The sequence below is a fragment of the Vulpes vulpes genome, chromosome 3 (assembly GCF_048418805.1).
Source record: "Vulpes vulpes isolate BD-2025 chromosome 3, VulVul3, whole genome shotgun sequence".
Taxonomy (NCBI): Eukaryota; Metazoa; Chordata; class Mammalia; order Carnivora; family Canidae; genus Vulpes; species Vulpes vulpes.
This window is the reverse complement of record NC_132782.1, coordinates 22,379,505-22,399,931: the sequence shown is the minus strand read 5'-3', so window position 1 is coordinate 22,399,931 and position 20,427 is coordinate 22,379,505. Positions and strand designations below refer to the sequence as shown.

Sequence of the window (20,427 nt, the reverse complement as noted above, 5' to 3'; positions counted from 1 at the left end):
AATATATAAATAAAATCTTAAAAAAAAAATGAAAGAAAATCAGTGTAAATTCTTTTTGATTTTTGATCCAAGTGCATTTTCTAGAGTACAAAGTGGCAACTATCTAAAAAAACTCTAATGATTATCCATACAATCATTGTTTTATATATATGTATATATATTAATGATGTGAGTATATGTACATATCATTAGTTATTAATATATATTTGTTATATAACACACTTTATTAATAATTTTATATCAATATATTAACTCATATCATTAATCATTTATATTGTTAAATATGTGTGCATGTGTGTATATATATATATATATCCAACTTCTGACTTCAGTCCCCACTGCCTATCTCCACCACATCCTGCCCCAAATCTTTACCACTTCTGAAATTTCCTGTTTCAGTTAATAGAATCAGCATCATGTAGTAAGTAATTCAAGCTAAAAACCACACATTACAGTAGCTACTAAGTGTTTCTTACCATTTACATGCAATCTTTGTAAGTTCTGTTGCTTTTATGTTGAAACAATTTCTAGCCTCTTCCTCCCACCTCTTTGACCACTGTCTTTACTCGTCTTTTCTAATCTCGTAGCTTCACATTTTCCTCAACTCATTTCTTCAATTGCAAACAGGGCAATCTTCCTGTCCATCAATTCTTAATACTCCTTCTAGCTCTCTTGTAGAGCATCATCTACTTCTTCCTTGATTCAGAATATTTGATAACTGTCTGTTACCCACACAATAAAGTTCAAACTGCCCAACATACACGGTTCACCACTTATGCTCCCAACTTAACTTTCGGCTGTCCTTTTTGGTCTTCAGCCTCATTCTATCTCTTTCTTCCTCCTCTATCCTACCTCCCTATGATCAGCTTCTGCATGTATTTGCTTCTATATCTTTGTACATATTATTCTTGTGGAAAAAAAGATGCACCAGATAGTTAGGAAATAATTTCATCCAGGCTATTGCAATAGGGAGAACATTCATTTCTAAGGAACATCTCAAAGAAAAGGAAAGATGGAAACAGGTCTTATTTTGCTAGGCAGGGTGGTCTTTTGATTCAATTCTGGAACAAAATGGTAGGAGGGACTTCTTCATTATTACTGTTTTTTGGGGGAGCTGGGCTCAAGTAAAGTTCAACAGTGTCAACTCTGTACTGGCTATTCTCTGCAAATCCCACGTGCCCCCAACTGTCTGTGAAGTTTCTCTCTTTAACTCAGTACCCTTGAAGGCACTTGGGCTTTCTTCCCTACTGTCTTTCAGATGAGTTTGACAAACAAGAGGGGTTAGCAGATTTTTAAAAGTTTTATTTTAGATTTATTTATTTATTTTAAAGATATAGAGAACACAAGCAGGAAGGGCAGAGGGAGAGAGAGAGAGGGAGAGAATATTAAGCAGACTCCACGCTGAGGGCAGGGCCCTACTTGGGGTTCAGTACCATGACCCCAAGATCATGACCCTGAGCCAAAACCAAGAGTCCGATGCTTAACTGACTGCACCACCCAGGCATCCCCAGCAAAAGATTTAAAGACTTAAGGAGAGAGAAATTGGGGATAGTATTCCTCTTGTTCTTTTCTGCCAGTTGTAGAAGTTGCTGGATTTTTCCAAGAATCCCTACGATAGTTCTGATGCCTCTAGGACACCAATAACTTTATTTTCCCCTTCCTGCCATCCTTCCTTCTGTCTCTTGCTCTTTGTGACCTTTAGACATGCTCCTTTAGACTGCAGCCTTTCCAAAGTTGCTAGTTCCTGGGTACCTCACCATTTCTTATTGATTTCTTTTAATTGTGGTTTCTGCCCACACTTCTGTAACTAGTCCCTTTTTTGAATTAGGTTCAGTTAAACCCTTTCAAGTGTTTTCTCTCTTTTTGGCCAAAACTCTGACCTATTTGTCCCTCAACCTGGAAAACTTCCCCCACTATCCAGCCTAGAACATGCCTGCCCACCCTTGAAGACTGAAGACATAATTCACAAAAAGGCTTCTTCAACACCCTCTTCTGTGTGCCTGTAGAATTTTGAATATATATTGTGATGAAATTATACTTTTGTGAACTGTTTACCCCCTCACTATTTTGAGTCCCTTGAAGACAGGACGTAATTTATGCCCCTTGGTATTTCCAGAGCCCAATACAATGCCTGAACACTAATCATTTGATAAATGTTGATTGAGTGAATCAACGATTAGAGTAAATTACTCATCAGTGTAAGTGAGAAATTTATCAAGAAGGATAGCAGTAGATGATCATTTAGTTCAATCTTTTTCCCAATAGAATAATCCTCTTGTGGAAAAATACAGATTAAGAAAACTAATGGAAAAAATGGTGATTATTAGATCATTCTTATTTTCTTTTTGGTGGCAGGAGTAGATAGTCCTGAGCACAGTTTTTGTTTTTTTAAGTTGTTTTTAAATTAAAAAAAAAAAAAAAAACACAGAGAGAAACCAGACCAACTAGTGCTTGATAAATATCCAAATCAAAAGACTTCTGTCCATGGAGCTTTTCCAAAGAACAGGCAGAGATGCTTAGGGATATTTTGTTTACTTCACTGTGGCATGTGTACTGCCTTCCCCAGGGTGCAATAATCAGGGCTGATCAACAGCCAGAGGAGCTTGGAACCACTTGTTCAGTTTCATTGACCTATAAACCACTTTTGAGATTTCTCTCGTTAGATTCTTTTTTACTTTGTATGTGAATGTGGGCATTTATTTATTTAATATAGGTTCATTTGGTATATCTATTATAAAATCAGACTTGGATTTAGAGAATAAATTTTTAAAAATTAATGAGACTGAGAACTATTCAATTGGTCCAAGTCAAGAATAAAGCATAAATTTTATTCTTCTTTTATGCTTTTGTCTGTTTTTTATTGGTCATAATCTCCACAGTGACACTATATATCCCATTAAATTGCACTGAAATATTTTAGCTGTTTCATTTTTAAGCCCAGGTGTCTGACTATAAATAATTTTCTACTTGAATGCATTATATTTTTAATAAATATTTTAAAAACATATAAATTGTCTGAGGCATGGCTGCCTAGAGTTTGGCTTTTCAAACAAAGATACTTTTGAGGGTGAAAAGAGGCACTTTTAATAATTGTCTCAGGATGATAGGCTTAATTAAAGTGAGACAATCCATGACAACTGGGACATATGCATGTCCTCAAGTATATCCCCCAGCCCTTACTGTGGTGCCTAAAATTTCCATCATTACAGTCTTGTTTCAGATGTGAAGATTCTGACTCCAGGAATATGCCTTCTGAATTATAGATAAATTACATAGGAATATGAATACATTAATCTATTATCAGTCATTAAAATTTAGCAAAAATAACTGGTTAACTTGGTCCAGAGATGGCTCTAGACCAGGAGTCAGCAAACTCTTCCAAGAAGGGCCAGCTAGGAAATACTTCAGGCTTTGTGGCCCATATGGTCTCTGTTGGAGCTACTCAGCTCTACTGCTAGAGCAAAAGACAGCCACAGGTGATATTTAATTAATGAGTAGGCTCTGTTAAAATGAAACTTTATGAAAACAGGTGGTGGGGCAGATTTGGCCCATAGACTCTTTTGCCCATCCCTGCTCTAGAGGAATGAGAGGCAAGCAGATCAGTCTGCATTTCTCTTTAAGGGCCTAATATTCTGATGACTTTGAGGGTTCATTGGTGGTGAGTCTAATCTCAAATTGCCCTAAATTCAGAAAATCTGTAAGGAGATGCCACCAGAAGCCCTGGGTTCCCAGCTGTATGGTCTAGACTAGGATTTTTGTGATAAATCCATTCTAAAATGGACTTGCAGCCCTTCATAGGTCACCTGGAATCAGACTAACTTTCTACACCTAAGGCTTTTTTTTTAAAGTTTTTTCCCCTTTAAAATATTATTTAAAAGTTAGAGACCTTATTTATTATTTTTTGATATCTCTCTTTGCTATCCAGTGTACACTACTATGCCTTAGATAATCAATATTAGCCAAAGACAGTCAACATAATTCTCATTTTTTCTGCTAAAGACACAAGAACCTGTGACTTATCACACAAAGTACAAAATAAGAGAGCATAATCTATAACACTGCTCTTACTTCTGACACTAATTATAAGTTCAAAGGTTCCCAAGATCACCCTCAGTCTCAATAATTTGTTAAAAGGGCTCACAGAACTTACAGAAAGCTGTTATACTCATGGTTATGATTTATTACGGGGAAACATAGATTAAAATCAGCCAAAGGAGAGCTATATGGGCAAGGTCCAGTAAGGTTCCAAATGTGGAACTTCTAGTTGTCCTCTGTCTCCATAGAGTCATGGGTAGCATTAACTTCTCTCAGCAATGATATGTGACAATGTACATGATGAAGTATTACCAACCAGGAAAAGTCACCCAAGACTTGGCATCCAGAGATCTTTATTGACGCTTAATCACCAAAATTTACAATAGCTAACCTCAGTCTCCATTCCCTCCAGAGGTCAAGTGATACCACCTGACCCAAAGGTGCACCCCACCCCCGAACCACATTGTTGTGTGGCTCAAATTACATTGTTCTATCTGGCTGGCCCAAGGTCCTCAGGTCAACAAAGATATTTTTTCAAGACTGGACATTCCAGGGGCTTAGAGCTTACCTCTCAGGAGCTAAGAGTAAAGGCCAGATACTTTCTTTGCTAAAGTTAATTCTTTATTACACACAAGGTCAACACTGTGGTTCAAGAATCCAACATCAGACTTTGGCCAGGATATCATAGACTGGTTTATTGGGGGATATAACTAGTACTCTCCATGATAGAGAGTGATAAAACTAAAGGATAATCCTTGACTTTCCCTTGACTCATTAAATTGAATTTAGAAAACAAAAACAATAAAATAAAACAAAATATTTGACCCTGTTTTTCTTTATAGCGTATGGTTTATATTGAAATAAAAAGTTCTAACATTTTAGAAAAAAAGTTTTTTCCTTTTAGTAGTTTTAAAAGGTCCTCTTTTACATATGAGGAGTTCAAACACATTTCATCAAGAGATTATTTGTTTATCTACTTCTCATTCTAGATCTATAGATTTTATAGCTTTAGAATTCCAGAATTTTCTATTCCATTTCTTTTCTTTCTTTCTTTCTTTCTTTTTTTTTTTTTTTTGATTCCATTTCTTATAAGCACTATTCTTGAGCAGGTTTTTAAAAAAAATTTAAACATTCTTTGAAGATTTTTATTCTCTTTTAATCTCTGGATATTATATTTCCTAGATTTGTCTTCCTAAGATGTGGGAAGCAGAAGTTCACTTATTATTTTAGGAAGTGGTAGTTTTGAGGAGCCAGGGCAGATGAAGCTCCCTACCACACAGTAAACACCATGCATTCAGAGATTTTTTTTTCCCTTTACTTTTCCACATGTAGCCCCAGGCCCTGTGCTACTTGATGTGTACAGGCACTCAGTATCTCTCTGTTGTGTGAAAAAACAATTTTCAAAAAGTTAGAAACCTAACCCTTGCAGAAATCTAAAGCAAGCATGTACCAAAATCTTGTTTAACTCATCAAAGAGAGAAATCAAGTGAGGTGGTAAAGTAAATTCTAAAATAGGTACTGAAAGAATGCTACGGTTAGATTGCTAGGTTAGATTTCTAAAATGGTTGCTATCAGCCAGGACAATAAAATTGTTAACTATGGGCTTACCTTTACTACTGCACAGAAATCATTTGTATTTCTACTCAGATAAAATTCATTGGCATTTCCACTTGAATAAAATTCATTTGTGTGGTGTCAAGCTATTCTTTGTGGCCTCAATGCCTGTACTCACCTTGCTTGTTTTGAACTTTTACCTAGTTATTGCCCATTCTGGGTACCCATCCCCTCATGATGACTTTCCCATTTTACCCCTTCCTCTCCATGTTGACCCAGTTACATTCAGATTACCAAGAGCAGGCTTCTCAAATGGCACAAGCTACCATAGCCCTGACCCTAATACAGGTACTTACCATGGGTCCTTGCTCTGCTCTTTCCCTGCCTGCAGTGACCAAACTTTGGGCTTTGGGTGACTTTATGTGGTCCTGTGAGGGGACCATGCTCCCCTCTCTAGGATTTTTTTTTCCTCTCTAGGATTTGTGATGAATTCTTTAATTTCTCCAAATATAATTTTGGTGGATGTGTCAGAGTGATCCTTAATGACCCTACAAGGGGGGCTTACTCCCTCATATGCAACCCAATTTGCATTACTATCAGTTTTTCAGAAAGTAATATCTATCCTTTTAGAGTTGTAAAGTACTCCAATCAAAAGTAAAAGAGAAGCCAAATGAAGTATTGTTGGGGAGTTTAATCTCATCTGTCAGGTTAGAAAAATAAAAGCATCTCCTGTTCGAGGGGTGACTGGGTGGCTCAGTCAGTTAAGCATCTGACTCTTGATTTGAGCTCCAGTCATGATCTCAGAATCGTGAGATCCAGCCCTCTGTTGGGCTCTGCACACTGGGCACATACCCTGCATAAGTTTCTCTTTCCCTCTCCCCCTCCCACTTGCACTCTTTCTCTCTCTCTCTCTCTCTCTAAAAAAAGAAAAAAAAAAGTTTTGATTTCCAAATGCAGAAACAATAGTTTATTGGTATTTTGATTAGCCAAGTATTTTACTTCAATCTACTTTTAGCCTGTGTTTATTTAAATTCAGGCATTAATGGGTACTCAAAAAATATTTATAGAATTGATAAATAAAGGCAGAGTTTATCTGACTATTCTGACTTTGAAGGAATCACATCCAGATAATTTGGTGTCACAATGTTGCTCCTGTTTATAAAAGCAGTGGTAGTGGGGAAACTGGGGCTATAGAATCAGACTGACATGGTTCAAATCGCAATTCTGCAGTGTGTTGGTTGTATGGTTTCCAGAAAACCACTTAATCCCTCTGAGCCTTAATTTCCCTTCAATAAAATGGGCATAATAATATTTACCATGCCAGGATATTTTAGTCATTGATACCTACATAAAGGATTGGTCATAATGTATGTGAAATGCCTCATACATATTTGGAGCAAAAAGGGAGAATATGGTTGTCTTAGTTCAGGCTACTATAAGAAATTAATATACAATGGATGGCTTAAAGAACATATATTTCTAAAAAAAAAAAAAAAAGAACATATATTTCTCACAATGCTGGAGACTGGGAAGTCCAAGATCAAGGCACTAGCAAATCTGACGCCTGGTGCTGGCACTTTTCCTGATTTGTAGATGGCCATCTTCTCATTGTATCCCCAAATAGCAAAGAAAAGGAGAAGAAGCAAGCTCTCTGCCTCTTCTTATAAAAGCATCAGTTCCTTATGGGGGGCTTCACCCTCATGACCTAATCACCTCTCAAAGACCCCATCTCCAAATACTGTCACATTGAAAATAGGGTTTCAGCTAATGAATTTGGGGGGACTACAAACATATAGTCCATAGCAACAGCATAAACATGATAAAAATAGGGAAAAAATTTTCTGTCATCTAACAAAATAATGGAAAGAAATCACAAATGATGAGAGATCAAAGTAGAGCTAGAGGACTAACTCCCCCTTTTAAAATCTGTGACAATTTTGTATTACGCAAACATAAATGAAATGCTACTATTTTTTACCTTATTATTGTTTTAACTTTAAAAATTATTTGGAGTATAGTTCAAGGGATTTATTATTTGGTGATAGCTTATAGTTTCTTTGTGGCTTGATAGCCTTTTGAGGCCTAAGAATATTGCAAGTGGATGAGGATTCCTCAGTGATTGGTTTCTGTTTAAATCCTCAATTAAGATTAGTGTTCTGGTTATCTTTTCTGTGTAACAAACCCAAAGTTTAGAGGCTTAAATCAATCATATTATGCCCACAGATCTGTGGATCAGAAATTTGGAGAGGGTACCACAAGGAGGATGGCCTGACTCTTTTCAGGATATCTGAGGCCTCACACTGTTGGAAAAACATAGAGATCAGGGATGACTTAAGGGCTGGGAACTGGAATCATCTGCAGATTTGTTCACTCATATGTCTGACTCCTAGACTGGAAGGACTTAAAGACTGGCTGCTGACCAGAGTATCTACACATGGCCTTTCTATGTGGTTTGCCTCCCTTTCAGCAGAGTGGCCTTAGGGCAGTTGAACCTCTTACATGGTGTCTTGGGGCCCCAGACACAAGTATTTCATCAGATGACACAGAGGGTGTATTGCCTTTTATGACAATCTCAGAAGGTACATCATGTCCATTCTATATACTCTATTGGTCAAAGTGGTCTGAAACCCACTTAGATTCAAGGGGGTGGGAACATAGACCCTACCACTTGGTAGGAGGGTGGCAGAGTCGTATTGTAGTGAAGAGTGTGGGATAGGAGATATTGTTGTGACCATCTTTAGAAAACAAATTTGGCCACAATGAATGATTTTGTAGAGACTTAGTTCACACTGGAATATGAAATGAAATGTGTGCTCTAGTTGTCAAGGGCATTTTCTTGCAATTGGTCTACTGTCACTCCCTTGCATTTGGCTAGTCACACACAATTTTCTTTGTGATGGGCTTTTCTTTTCTTTTATCCTTTTCCTAATGTTGCATTTTCTTAGTTTGGGTTCATTACCTCACTGATAAAGCTGTTTTAATATTTAATCTATTCCAGTTTCCAAATCATTTTCTCAGGTGCCCATCAATTCCTCATAAGTGGTTAATTTAAAAGGCCTTTGAAGCATGACTGCATCCAGCTAAGGCAAATCTAAATGTCAACCTTGGAAGCATCCAGTGACATTCAGATGACTCCTTTCAGTATAAGAGCCTCATTTTTCTATCATGTGGTATAGTTTGTCAAAAGAGGACCAGAAATGGTGCTTTTCCTACTCAACATTTTTAATGTTGTTGAAAGAACTGGCACTCTAGAATCAAGCAGACATGCTTTGATCCCAGGTGCCCCATTTAGTTGTGTGAAATTGAGCAAGTTTCTTAAAAATTATGGGTTAGTTTCCTCATCTATACACTGAGAATAAAAATCCCTGCTTTATAGAGCAGTACTAAGGAACTTAAATAGTCCAAGAAGCTTCTGATGTAGAGCCTGGAGTATAATAAGAACTCAATAGCTAATAATAAGAAAAACTATCTTTACACTTTCTGTGTCCAAACTTTTCTTTCAGAGTAGTAAGCTTGATCATGTTCTTGCACGGAATATTCTGGTTTCACAAGATGAGTGAGGGAGGAAGTATCCACACCAGGGATGATCCTTGAAGAAGATGGCTTTCTCTTCTTTACCCTTGGAGCAGGAAGTGGGAGGGCGGGTGGCAACAAAATGTTCACCTGAGAACAATGATAAACCAGGGAAGACGACTTCAGGAGCATGGGGTCAATGGAGGGCATCCTTTTCAAGGTTTTGTCTCTACCTTCTTCTCCAAAGGACAATAAAATTTTTTAAATGTTTTCAAATGAGATGTCCCTTGGCAAGATTGCCACAAAATAGTATACTCCTCATTGTAAATACATAACACAATTTTCCCCCCAATGTTTGTTTGTTTTTGTTTCTTAAATTCCACATATGAGTGGGAAAAAGGAGAGGCAAACCAAGAAACAGACTCATAGCTATAGAGAACATACTGATGGTTACCAGAGGGAAGGGGGTGGAGGATGGGTAAATAGATGATGGGGATTAAGGAGGGCACTTGTGATGAACACTGGCTATTGTATGGAAGTGTCGAATCACTAAATTCTATACCTGAAACTAATACTACGCTACATGTTAATTAACTGGAATTTAAAGAAAAACTTGAAAAATATATGCATATTTAGTAAAATGTATTAAAACGTTGGCAATGTATGCTATGTTGAAAGTAAAATCCAAAATGAGAGTTGATGGTGGGCACAGGATCTCTAAGTGTGTGTAGACTTTGGGATTGAGGCTGCCATCTGGGCAGAAGTTGAAGGAGATATGGAGAGAAAGCAATACAAGAAGCAGGGAGGAAGAGAAGGAGGGAGAGAGGGAGACAGAGAGGTGGGAGGCTAGAATGAGAGAAGAGATGTAAGTCATAGCCCCCTCTTGGCTCATTTCCTTCCCATGAGTTCTGCAAGAAACTTTTGTTCCTTAAAATCAGTCTCACTTTACTTAGGCTGGCTCAAATGGCTTCTGTTTCTTGCAACCAAAGGGTGTAGTGAGTTGATTTCTCTGTCTCCATTTCTGAGCCCACCAAATGCATTGTTGGACTAGGTGCTGTTTAATGATTTCTTTGGCTCCCTGATTTCTTATATTTCTTTTATTTCACCATGCCTAACATGGCACCTTGTACACCATGGATGTCTGGTAGATATCTATCAACATAAAAAAAATGTGGAGTAGAATTTTCTTCCTCTGTCCCTTGAGATTTCTCCACTTAAAATTGCTCTTTAATCTCCAATTATTATAATAATCATTGTAAAGATGAAAAGTGTTAATTGCATTATTTTAACCTACAAGAAAGCTCTAATTGACTTGAATTTATGTCTTTCTGTGTGACAGGTGGTGAAGTTTACCAAATCCTTTGAATTGATGTCCCCAAAGTGCAGCGCTGATGCTGAGAACAGGTAGGGCTTGTAAGTTTCAGGTTTGTCTTTTGCTCCTTGTCTTCAGTCTGTGGTGTTGGCAGCATCATGTAATTCTTTGAGGATAGGAGTTCTTTCTTTAGATCAGCAAGTGCAGCCAAATATCATCACTCTTCTGTATTTCATGGCTTAAAGAAAAACTGCTGCTTTTGTATGTCAACTATATTTCAATAGTAAATATTTTCAAGAAACTATAGATTAAAAATACATGTGTCTACGTTGCAGGATAAAACTACAAGTGAATAAAGTAAATTTTGAGATATTCCCCCAACTACACAGACAGCCTAATTTTTGGCTTTATTCTGGCCCTTGGCTTCTCTTCCTCCCTTTTGCTTGCTCATATTTGGCCAATAATATATACCCTTGGGAAAGAGTGAGTTTCCAGTAACTCATTTTTTGTTGCGTTGATGTCTTTGAAGTAAAGGTGAGAGTTGGGGACAATCAGTGAATTTCTGTTACCTTTGCAGTTCTTTGAATGCTGGTTGGGCTGCTACAAAAGTAGACTCTGTTTACTTTGGTCACTTCTAGAGGAAGGGCTAAAAAATAGTGAAACTGACCAAAATGCAAAAATATGGGAAAGACAAGTAAAATACTTATGGCGGCATGATGATGATAATGATGTTAATACTGATACCAATGCAGCAAGATAAGCAGCTTCTAATAGTTGAATGCTAAGTGTGCCAGGTTCTATCTAAAGGCTTTATATACATTTAATCCTATGAAGTCAGCATCGTTACCCCTGCATATCAGAAAAAAACAAGGTTTAGTGAGTTTAAGTGACTTGTGACAAGTCCTGCAGGCAGTAAGTGGTAGCCACATCCAAGGACAGGGTCACCTAGATAGAACTCTCCCAACCTCTGAACTTTGATCCCATTGCCACACATAATTTACATCCTGGCAGTTAATCTCATACAGTGAATGCCTCTTGGGTTAATATTCCCCAAATCTGGCCATATCAATCAGAATCAAGCTTGGAGAACTTGATAAAAACAATTCCCAGAACCTGCACTGAGAGATTTTGATTCAATATGTTGAAATTGAAGTCCTAAAGATCTATATATTCAAAGGGCTCCCTGGGTACTACCTGCTTCAAGATGTAATATTCAAAGGTAATTTGATTTTATATATCCATCATTGCCTTAAGTACAGGAAATAGAAATCAGCATATTAAAATCGACACTTCATTTAGTTGCTTTAATTTTTATCCAGTGCATGAAATTTAAAAGAGGCCTTTGCTACATTATAGGGCTTTCTTGAAAAGGCAAAATTATAGGAACAGAAAGCAGATCAGTAGTTTCCAGGAGCCAGAGATGGAGAGGGATATACGATGAAGGGGCCCAGGGCAATTTGGGGATGTGATGGAATCATTCTATTATCTTGCTGTGGTGGTGGTTGTATGACTACATTTATCAAAATTTGCAGAACCATACACTAAAAAGGGTAAATTATACCTTAAGATAGGGGGAAAAGAGGCCTTTCATAGGAGGTTTTCATTTTCATACAAATATATTTATGTCCACATCTATATCTAATGTAAGTGAATCTATACCTAAAAGTAATATATTTAGACATAGAGAGTTACTAGTGGTGTACTGAGCAGGTTTCCCAAAGTTTTCATGTAAAATAACGTGAAATGCACTAGAAAAAAACATGTATTCATACTTAGTCCTTGAGCTAGTCACAGCCTCACGTAAACCCTCCCTCATGTATGAAGGGGGCAAGTTTTATGGAGTTGTGAAAAGCAACCTTTGAAATTCTAATGCTTCAATATTGTTCTTTTTTATGCTACGGAATGTATCCTCTTGGTTACTACAGGGTTAAATATTTCTGACCTTTTGATTATTTTTAATGATGAAAGAACTTCCATGTCAAAACAGAATGACCCAAGGCCCAGTGTGCCCTTGGCAAACTTTCTGATAATAAAGAAAGAAGGAAAGAAAGAAAGGTCCCGATTTTCTTTAAAGAGACATTTGAAAAGTGCCTTTGAACTTTGACATTATGAAATAGTACTCTCCATCATTCTATTTGTGGCCTTTAAATTAATGTAGAATGTTCATTTATCTCAGAAGACCTTTCCTGAATTGTCTAGTAATTTCCCTCTTGTAGATGTGGGTTCCTTCAGTCATTTATTGGAATTTGAAGGAATAAAGACAAGTGGCCTAAGCATTTACTTCACCAGAGGCTGTGGAAGAGACATTGAAACAGGCTAGGAGTCTACAAATCACAACATACACTCAGCACGTTGTAAATCTTTCCTTTAACCTTTCATCACTTAACATCTTCACTGTAGATAATGTCCATTAGATACCTTAGTCCTCTGGACATCATTCAGAGTTATAATAGGATAGCTTTTGAAGATAATGTCTACGGCTTCATGCAACAGTGTTTCAGGGTAAAGTTTAATTCTGGTGAATTCTGGCTTAAGGCTTCCTAATTTTTATAGACAGTCCTTCAAGATTTAAAAAAAAAAAAAAAAACAGTTATGTTGCCTGACTCATCATTTTTGCATGTTACTCTATAGGGCTAACTCCTTTGTCATGGCCACACTCCTCTTGGTCTTCATATAATTAATACTAAGCAGTTTGACAGTAAGAAATGATTTGATCCATTTCTCTCCATGAGGGATGTACCTCCTCTGGGGCACCCTTGACAACTCCTCCAGTGATAAAATTCTCACTGTGTTACCATGGGCTTTTTTCTACTGATAGCATTTTCTAATTGTTAAAAGAGCCTTTTACATTCCTTGAACTTCCACCTATTTGTCCTGAATTTGTCCATTAAAGATAGTTGTTCTTTCATTAATTTTATTCCTTTATTCAATAGCCATTTGTTGAATACCTACTCTGTGCTGGGAACTATATAGGTAATGGGGCTACAGAGATTTTTTAAAAACCAGCAGTCTGCCTTCAAGGATCTCAAGGCCAAGGAAGAGAGGTAGGAGTAGGTTAAGAATGTACTATAGCCATAACTAGATTTCACCAGGCCTCCAAACCATGGCTATAAGTAAAGTCACATTAAGAGTGATAATTTATATTTGGCTGCTTGGTCATTTCTGCTTTGAAGTGTAAGACCCTCCAGCCCTTTGCAAAGGTCACTCTTAAAGTAGTTCTGGGAGTCTCCAGGATTTAAACAAACAAAAACGAAATAATTTTGTTGCTGACTCATCATTTTCCCAAGTGTCCACTCCTAAAACCTCTCCCCCTAGATATAACAGAGCAGCATCTGCTGGGCATGGGCCTCCTCACACACTCCAGAATTCATTGCACTGTCTCAAAGGCACTGGTGGCCTTTTCAAATCTGAGCAAGGCTGGGTAATGAGTACATAAGTGGGAAGAGGGCTCACTTTCCCTACCATGTGTTATAGTTTGTTGTTTGGCCCCTAAACTGCCTTGCATACACTCCATTTTTTTCCAAATCTTTCAATTCCTAAAGCTTTTATCTGTAGCCCTTCTTTTTCCATAGGACTTGAACTAAGTCTATGGGAACAGGCTTAGGAACCAGAACTTGAATTGAGGGCCAGCCATTAAATTGCTCTCTTGGTTTCCCCACCTTACTTTCATATTGGCCATCAGGTTTAGAGCCTCAAAACTTCCACCTCACAGTCCATTTCCATTTGTGCAATTATCTTGTGCAAATAAATGCCTTCTCATGTACAGATGTGTCTCAGTTTAGGCTCATATGTCCCATTATCAAGTAAATCAGTGCCTGCAAACCAATTCAATACTTTCTATAAAAGGTTTATTGCCAGGTGGTATTTTAATAGAGAACTCATCTGGATAAAAATGGAAGGTGATGTTCAGGGAAAACTCTTAGATGTTGTGAAACTTCAGTTAGGTCCTGTAGGAAAATGGAAAGTTAGTGACACTGCTACCTTCCAGGAAGAGGAAACATTGTAAACAGAGGCACAGAGGTGAGAAAGCTAACAAGGCATGTTTCAGGATCTTTAATTTGGGCTGTGAGCTATTGTCACAAAGGTCATCATAATTGATGGTGGTGACCCTTAACTCCCCATAAGGACACCCAGCTAATTGGAATGCCAACTGACTGGGGCAAGGATCTTTTTGGGTCTTGAAATGCTTAAACTCTTTTGATTGGCCTGGAGACTGGCTACATGTTTACTCATAGGAGTTAACCACAGACAGTGACATACTGAGATTTGTGTCTTGAGAACTCACCTGGGCATTAGAATGGGAGAAGGACTAGAGGAATGGCAAACTAAAGCCACCAAGGGATTACTGCCTCACCCCAGTGGCACTGGCTCAATACTGGAAGACTGCCGTGGATCCGCTGTGCTTACATCTGCTTTTCTTAGATGATTTTTATACTTCATGTCTCCAGACTCTTTACCACTATTTACACTCTCCCCTGGATATGCCCCAGCTTGCCTGAGTCTTTCTTAAAGTGATGTTTTCCAGAATGGGACATACTTTCCAATTTTTTTCACAATCATAACAGATCAGAAAGAGATATGTACCTCAGTTTTTCAGAACACAGTACTGTTAATGCATTGTTTATTTACAGTCATCTTGTGTTATCAATGCTGACTTATTTTTAAAAATGGTTTTATCTGATTCATGTGATACTCCACCTCCTCAGATCTTGCTGTTAGAACCTTTCCTATGGGGCAGCCCGGGTGGCTCAGCAGTTTGGCACCGCTTCGGCCCAGGGCGTGATCCTGGAAACCTGGGATCGAGTCCCATGTCAGGCTCCCTGCATGGAGCCTGCTTCTCCCTCTGCTTGTGTCTCTGCCTCTCTCTCTCTCTCTCTCTGTGTCTCTCATGAATAAATAAATAAAATCTTTAAAAAAAAATAGAACCTTTCCTATGAAGCCTAATTTAAGAATATTTAGTGAACCAGCCTGAATAAACTTTCTTGGATCTCTTCAAACTTTGAGAACCTCTTTTCTATCCTCATTGGGAACAGGTAGTTTGAATAATCATGTGTACCTTAGAAATGGAAAATGCACATTTATGGACATCTTAACAGAAATTTTCATTTACTTTGAAATATATTTGGCCAAATTTTGTTGATGTATCTCCTAGGTATAAGTTTGGATGCTGCTTTGGAAATTATACTTTCTCAGCTGTGCTACATAAGATATTTTTTTAAAGCCAAATGTCTATAATTTCTAGAAGGTAACAACTGACTAAAGGGGAATTTTTCACATTTAATGGAATATAGTGGAAATATTGTTATTTAAAATCTGAGCTCTGTAGCCACTTTGGCCTTCTGAGAATAAGAGAGTAGTGGGGACAGAATTTATTTTAGTGGGAAGCAATCCTTTTTTTTTTTTTTAACTTAATCTTTATGCTATATTTTTCATTTGTTGTGACTGGAAGGAGAGGAGAAAAATAAAGCTAGCAATCTCGGAGCAGCTAAATGGCAAGATGCTTGGTTTAAGGAGCCTTTTGGCATGCAGGTCAGCCTGGAGAGTGAGAGCTAAAATGTTCTGTCTGAAAAGATGAGGACAAATGGTAGGCAGAATAATGGTTCCCCAAAGAGACCCAGATCCTAATCCATAGAACCTGTGAATGTTACATGGCAAAATGGACTTCGCAGATCTGTGTAAGAATCTTGAGATGGGGAGAATTATCTTGGATTTTTCTGAAGGGTTCAGTGCAACCCTAAGGGTTCTTATAAGTAGAGGAGATGTGACAAGAGGAGCAGAGGTCAGAATGACGCAGATTGAGAAAGACTTGACCTACCCTTGCTGGCGTTAAAGATGGAGGAATGGGGGAGACAAGGAATGTGGGCAAGTTGTATAGTTAGAAAAGGCAAGGAGATGGATTCTCCCCTAGAGAATGGTATAAATTGCAAGATAAGAACTTTGTGCTATTTAAAGCCACTTGAGTTTGTGGGAATGTGTTATAACAGCAGTAAGAAACTAATACAGGGGTTTGACTTTAGTAAGAATCCAGGAAGAAGAAAATTCAGGAACAAAATGAAGGAGTCAAGAGAGGTGAACCAAGTCTTCCAAGAATCAAGGAGGTGGAGAAACATGAGTAGAGGCTAAAACTTATGGGGAAAACATGGCCTGTGAAAAATTCCCAGGGATGAGACAGGCAATGGATTTGTCTGAACTGTCTGTTGTGCTCAGTGTTAAAATATGACACCCATTTTATCCTTTGCTTGCTGTCCTCAGTTTCTACTGGAGCTCTGGTGTTCCATCCAAAGGCTCTTCTGTGTAGTCACTCCTGCCTTGCAAAACCCAGACATTATACTGTTACAGGCCACTTCTGAGGATATGAAGATAGAAAAAATAAGATATCTTTGAACACTCAGAGATATGTAATGTTAGAAATTTGTTCTCTTTTAAATGTTATTTCAATAAAACCTACTTCCTCAGTACAGTGAGTTGAATAGTGTCCCCTCAGAATTTGCATCCATCTGGAACCTTAGAATGGGACCTTATTTGGGGGCACTTGTATGGCTCAGGCGGTTGAGCATCTGACTTTTGGTTTCAGCTCAGGTCATGACCTCAGAGTTGTGATATCCGGCCACTGAGCATGAGTCTGCTTGTGATGCTTTCCCTTCCCTCTTCCTCCCCCTTTTCTCCTCCCCCTGCTTATTCTTTCTCAAATAAATAAGTAAATAAATAATTTTTTTAAAGATGGGATATTACTTGGAAATAGGATCTTAACAGATGCAATTAATTAAGGATCTTATGGTGGAGTCGTGTTGGATATAGGGTGGATCATAAACCCAATGACTGGTGAGGATGTATAGGGACATATGGGAGAAAACCCATGTGAAGACAAAAGCTGAGATTGGAATGATATATACAAGTCCAGGAACAGTAGGAACTACCAGAAAGTGGGAAAAGGCAAGGTAAGAATCTCCCCTAGAGCCTTTAGAGGGAGGATGGCTCTGCCAATACCTTGATTTGGGTCTTTTGGCTTCTATAATTGTGAGAGAATAAGTCTCTGTTGGAAACCACCAAGTTTGTAGAAATCTGGTATGGCAGCCCTAGGAGACTAATACACTCATTAAATAAGGAATATGGAATAGCTAATGTCTACTAAATGTCTCTTCTAGCAGAAAAATTCCAGGAAGCAATGAGTCTGTGAATCAACTATTGTGCATTATAGTGATTTTTTTAATCTAATTAGGGAAAGAGAATTAACTGTCATTGAAGACTCATATGTCACACTTATGTTGTTTAAGCTAATTTCATGAATGCCTAATGCATTAAACTTTATTGTCCTCATTTGTAAAGTGAGGAACCTAAGGTTCAGAGAAGTTAAGCAATTTGCACATATTTGCAGGTTACTAAGTGTTGAATTTTTAGTCTGAGAGCAGTGCTACCATCAGTACTCCCTGCCTTCCTGCAGGCTTCTGCCTGGAAGAAATTCTCTTGGCCATCTAATGCTTTACTCTATTAAGACTCAGGCCTTAATTGGGTTTGGATGCTGTTTAATATGTCTCTAACAAGATTATACTATGATCTGGCATTGAAATGAACAGTTATTGTTTCACAGGAAAACATGGAAACAAGAAATGGAGTGTAAATTTGATATTAGTAATGAAAATGTGTATTATTGGGAAGCTGGCCATAGTCTAGATGTTCTTGCAAAACAATAACTGAGGTACAAACTCACAAGGAGATGAAGCTAGACTATGTTTTGTTACTGAAATACATACTAAAGGATAATTTACCAATGCCAAGTCATGCAACTGAAGACAAGAGAAAATGCCAAAGCACTCACAATAAACGAAAGAAATCCCAAAGTAGTAAGAGGTTGGTATAACTAACTTCTTGCATGATACAAGACTTTTATTAAAGTGTGGATTATCAGTTTGTCAAAAACTTCCAATGTATTGGAGGCTGTTGAATTTCCAGGGACAAGTGATTCAATTAAATAAAAAAGGAAACTATGAACTTAATCAAATAGGGAATGCCGAGAAAATCCCAGTGTCCTTTGACATGCCTGTCTATGCCAAGGATGCTAAAATGACCAACATCAAGAACATAGATTATAAAATGTAGCATTTCAACATAATGCCAAGTGTAATATCAAATGGTTAAAACGTGCGACATTTAATTTTAAACAACAAAATCAAACTAAATGTGGGAAACAGAATTTCAGCCCCTGAGGCCTTCATCTTCTGTTGTCATATCCACGAATGTGTTACGTTACTTGACCAAAGAAACTTGCATATGTGATCTATCAATTGATGTTAAAATAGGAAAATTATTCCGGAAAATCTAGGTGGCCCAATCTAATCACAAGCCCTTAAAAACCTAAGAGCTTTCTTCCAGTTGACGACAGAAAAAGAAGTCAGAGAAATGCAGCCAATAGGGGAAGTCAGAGATTTAAAGCACAGGCCGGATTTGACACATTACTTCCTTAAATATAGAGGAGGCCACATGTCAAGGAAACCACGACCTCAGTGCTACAATTACAAGGAGTTGAATTTTTCAAACAACAACGAGCTTGATTCTTCCCCAGAGCCCCCAGAGGAGGATGCAGTTCTCGACACCTTGATTTTGGTCTTGTGAGATCCTGAACAGCAAATCCAGCTATGCCATTACAAACTTCTGATCTCCTGAATTGTGAGATAATGAAAGGGTATTGTTCTAAGCTGCTAATTTTGTAGTAGTTTGTTATGCAGAAATAGCAAACTAAAGTACTGTTCGTGCATGAGTTTGTATTCGATCGCAGATAAGAATGAGATTGAACTCAATGATATGAAAACAGACTCACAGATAAATGGCAGCTGAGCTGGTGCAATGAGCAATGAATAGCCATGTAGAATGGTTGACCAGGAGCCCTGCATAACCTTCCAAGTTATGTTAGGTCTTGATGTGGTTTTAGATACATAGCTGCACAGTTAAAGAATTGCTGGTGGCATGACTGGACAACAGCAAGCCCCTAAAATAGCTGGCAACAAACCAACTAAAGATCACTTAAGGAAAGAATATGAATGTGGTTTTGTCAAAAACTTTCCAGTGACACTTCTTAACATGTTCAATAGGATGCCACATCAAAACTTGCTGGAGGGTGCTAGTAGTTTAGAACAGTTTCCTGGAGATGATAATGGAACCCTCTTCTGAAAAATGCTGCATCATCAATATCCTGATAACTCAGAGGATGTTATCCTCAAACATTGGTGACTCCATATTGAAAATTGATTCAGAAGAGTGACACTGAATTTGAGGCAACTTTAGAAAAGTCTTAGTCAATTTATTTTACTTTTAATTTTTCCTTTTATATGTAATCAACTAGCATAGTTTAAATTTTCCTTCAAGAATGGTGTATTACAAAATTTATGTCTAATCTAAAAAGATCTTTTAAATAAGATTAAAACAGTGTAAGTGATAAGACGAATTGCCTCATGGCCTTTTTTTTTTTTACTGGTTCAAAAATAACAATGCATCTTAAAATTGGTAGTATTGTAGATTCCATCAAATAATATGACCTTTCACATATTGTTTTTCCCGTGGTTTTTCTACCCCCTCAGCTCACTTACATCTACCCCTGAGAGTACAAGTATCTCAACTTTGAGAAACACCTTTGGGGACATTTAGGGTTTCTTTCAGTTTTTAGATTGGACAGCCCGGTGATTTTTCTCAACATTAGTTTTCTGCGTTATATTTTTTAGGTCAAAATATTGAAACTTATGTTTAAATACCTTACTGATTTTTTTCCTTTCCTTACTATTCTGTGTGGAATCTAGTTTTGTAAACAAATTATCTCTCCCAACAGTGATTTGCAACCATTCTTTACTTTTCTTTAACTCTTTCCTTTAGGCTTGCAGCCCCCATGGCCCAAATCTGGCCATTTTAAAAGGGGAACTAGCTTCCATAAGATGTAACTATAATGAGACAAAAGTACAAGATGAGCTCTCAAGTTGATTCATGAATCTGTAAATAAGACTCCCAGAGATGTTCTTTGTTCTTGT

At 37.6% G+C, this 20,427-nt stretch overlaps 1 protein-coding gene across 1 annotated transcript in view; it reads left to right on the top strand.

Annotated features, from left to right (window-relative positions):
* The window catches only part of PDE11A (phosphodiesterase 11A), a 365,302-nt gene that overhangs the window by 145,628 nt on the left and 199,247 nt on the right, over positions 1–20,427 (top strand). Inside the window, exon 5 of the mRNA XM_025994270.2 lies at positions 10,442–10,506. Coding sequence (XP_025850055.2) covers positions 10,442–10,506 — 65 coding nt within the window. The remainder of the gene's footprint in view (positions 1–10,441; positions 10,507–20,427) is intronic.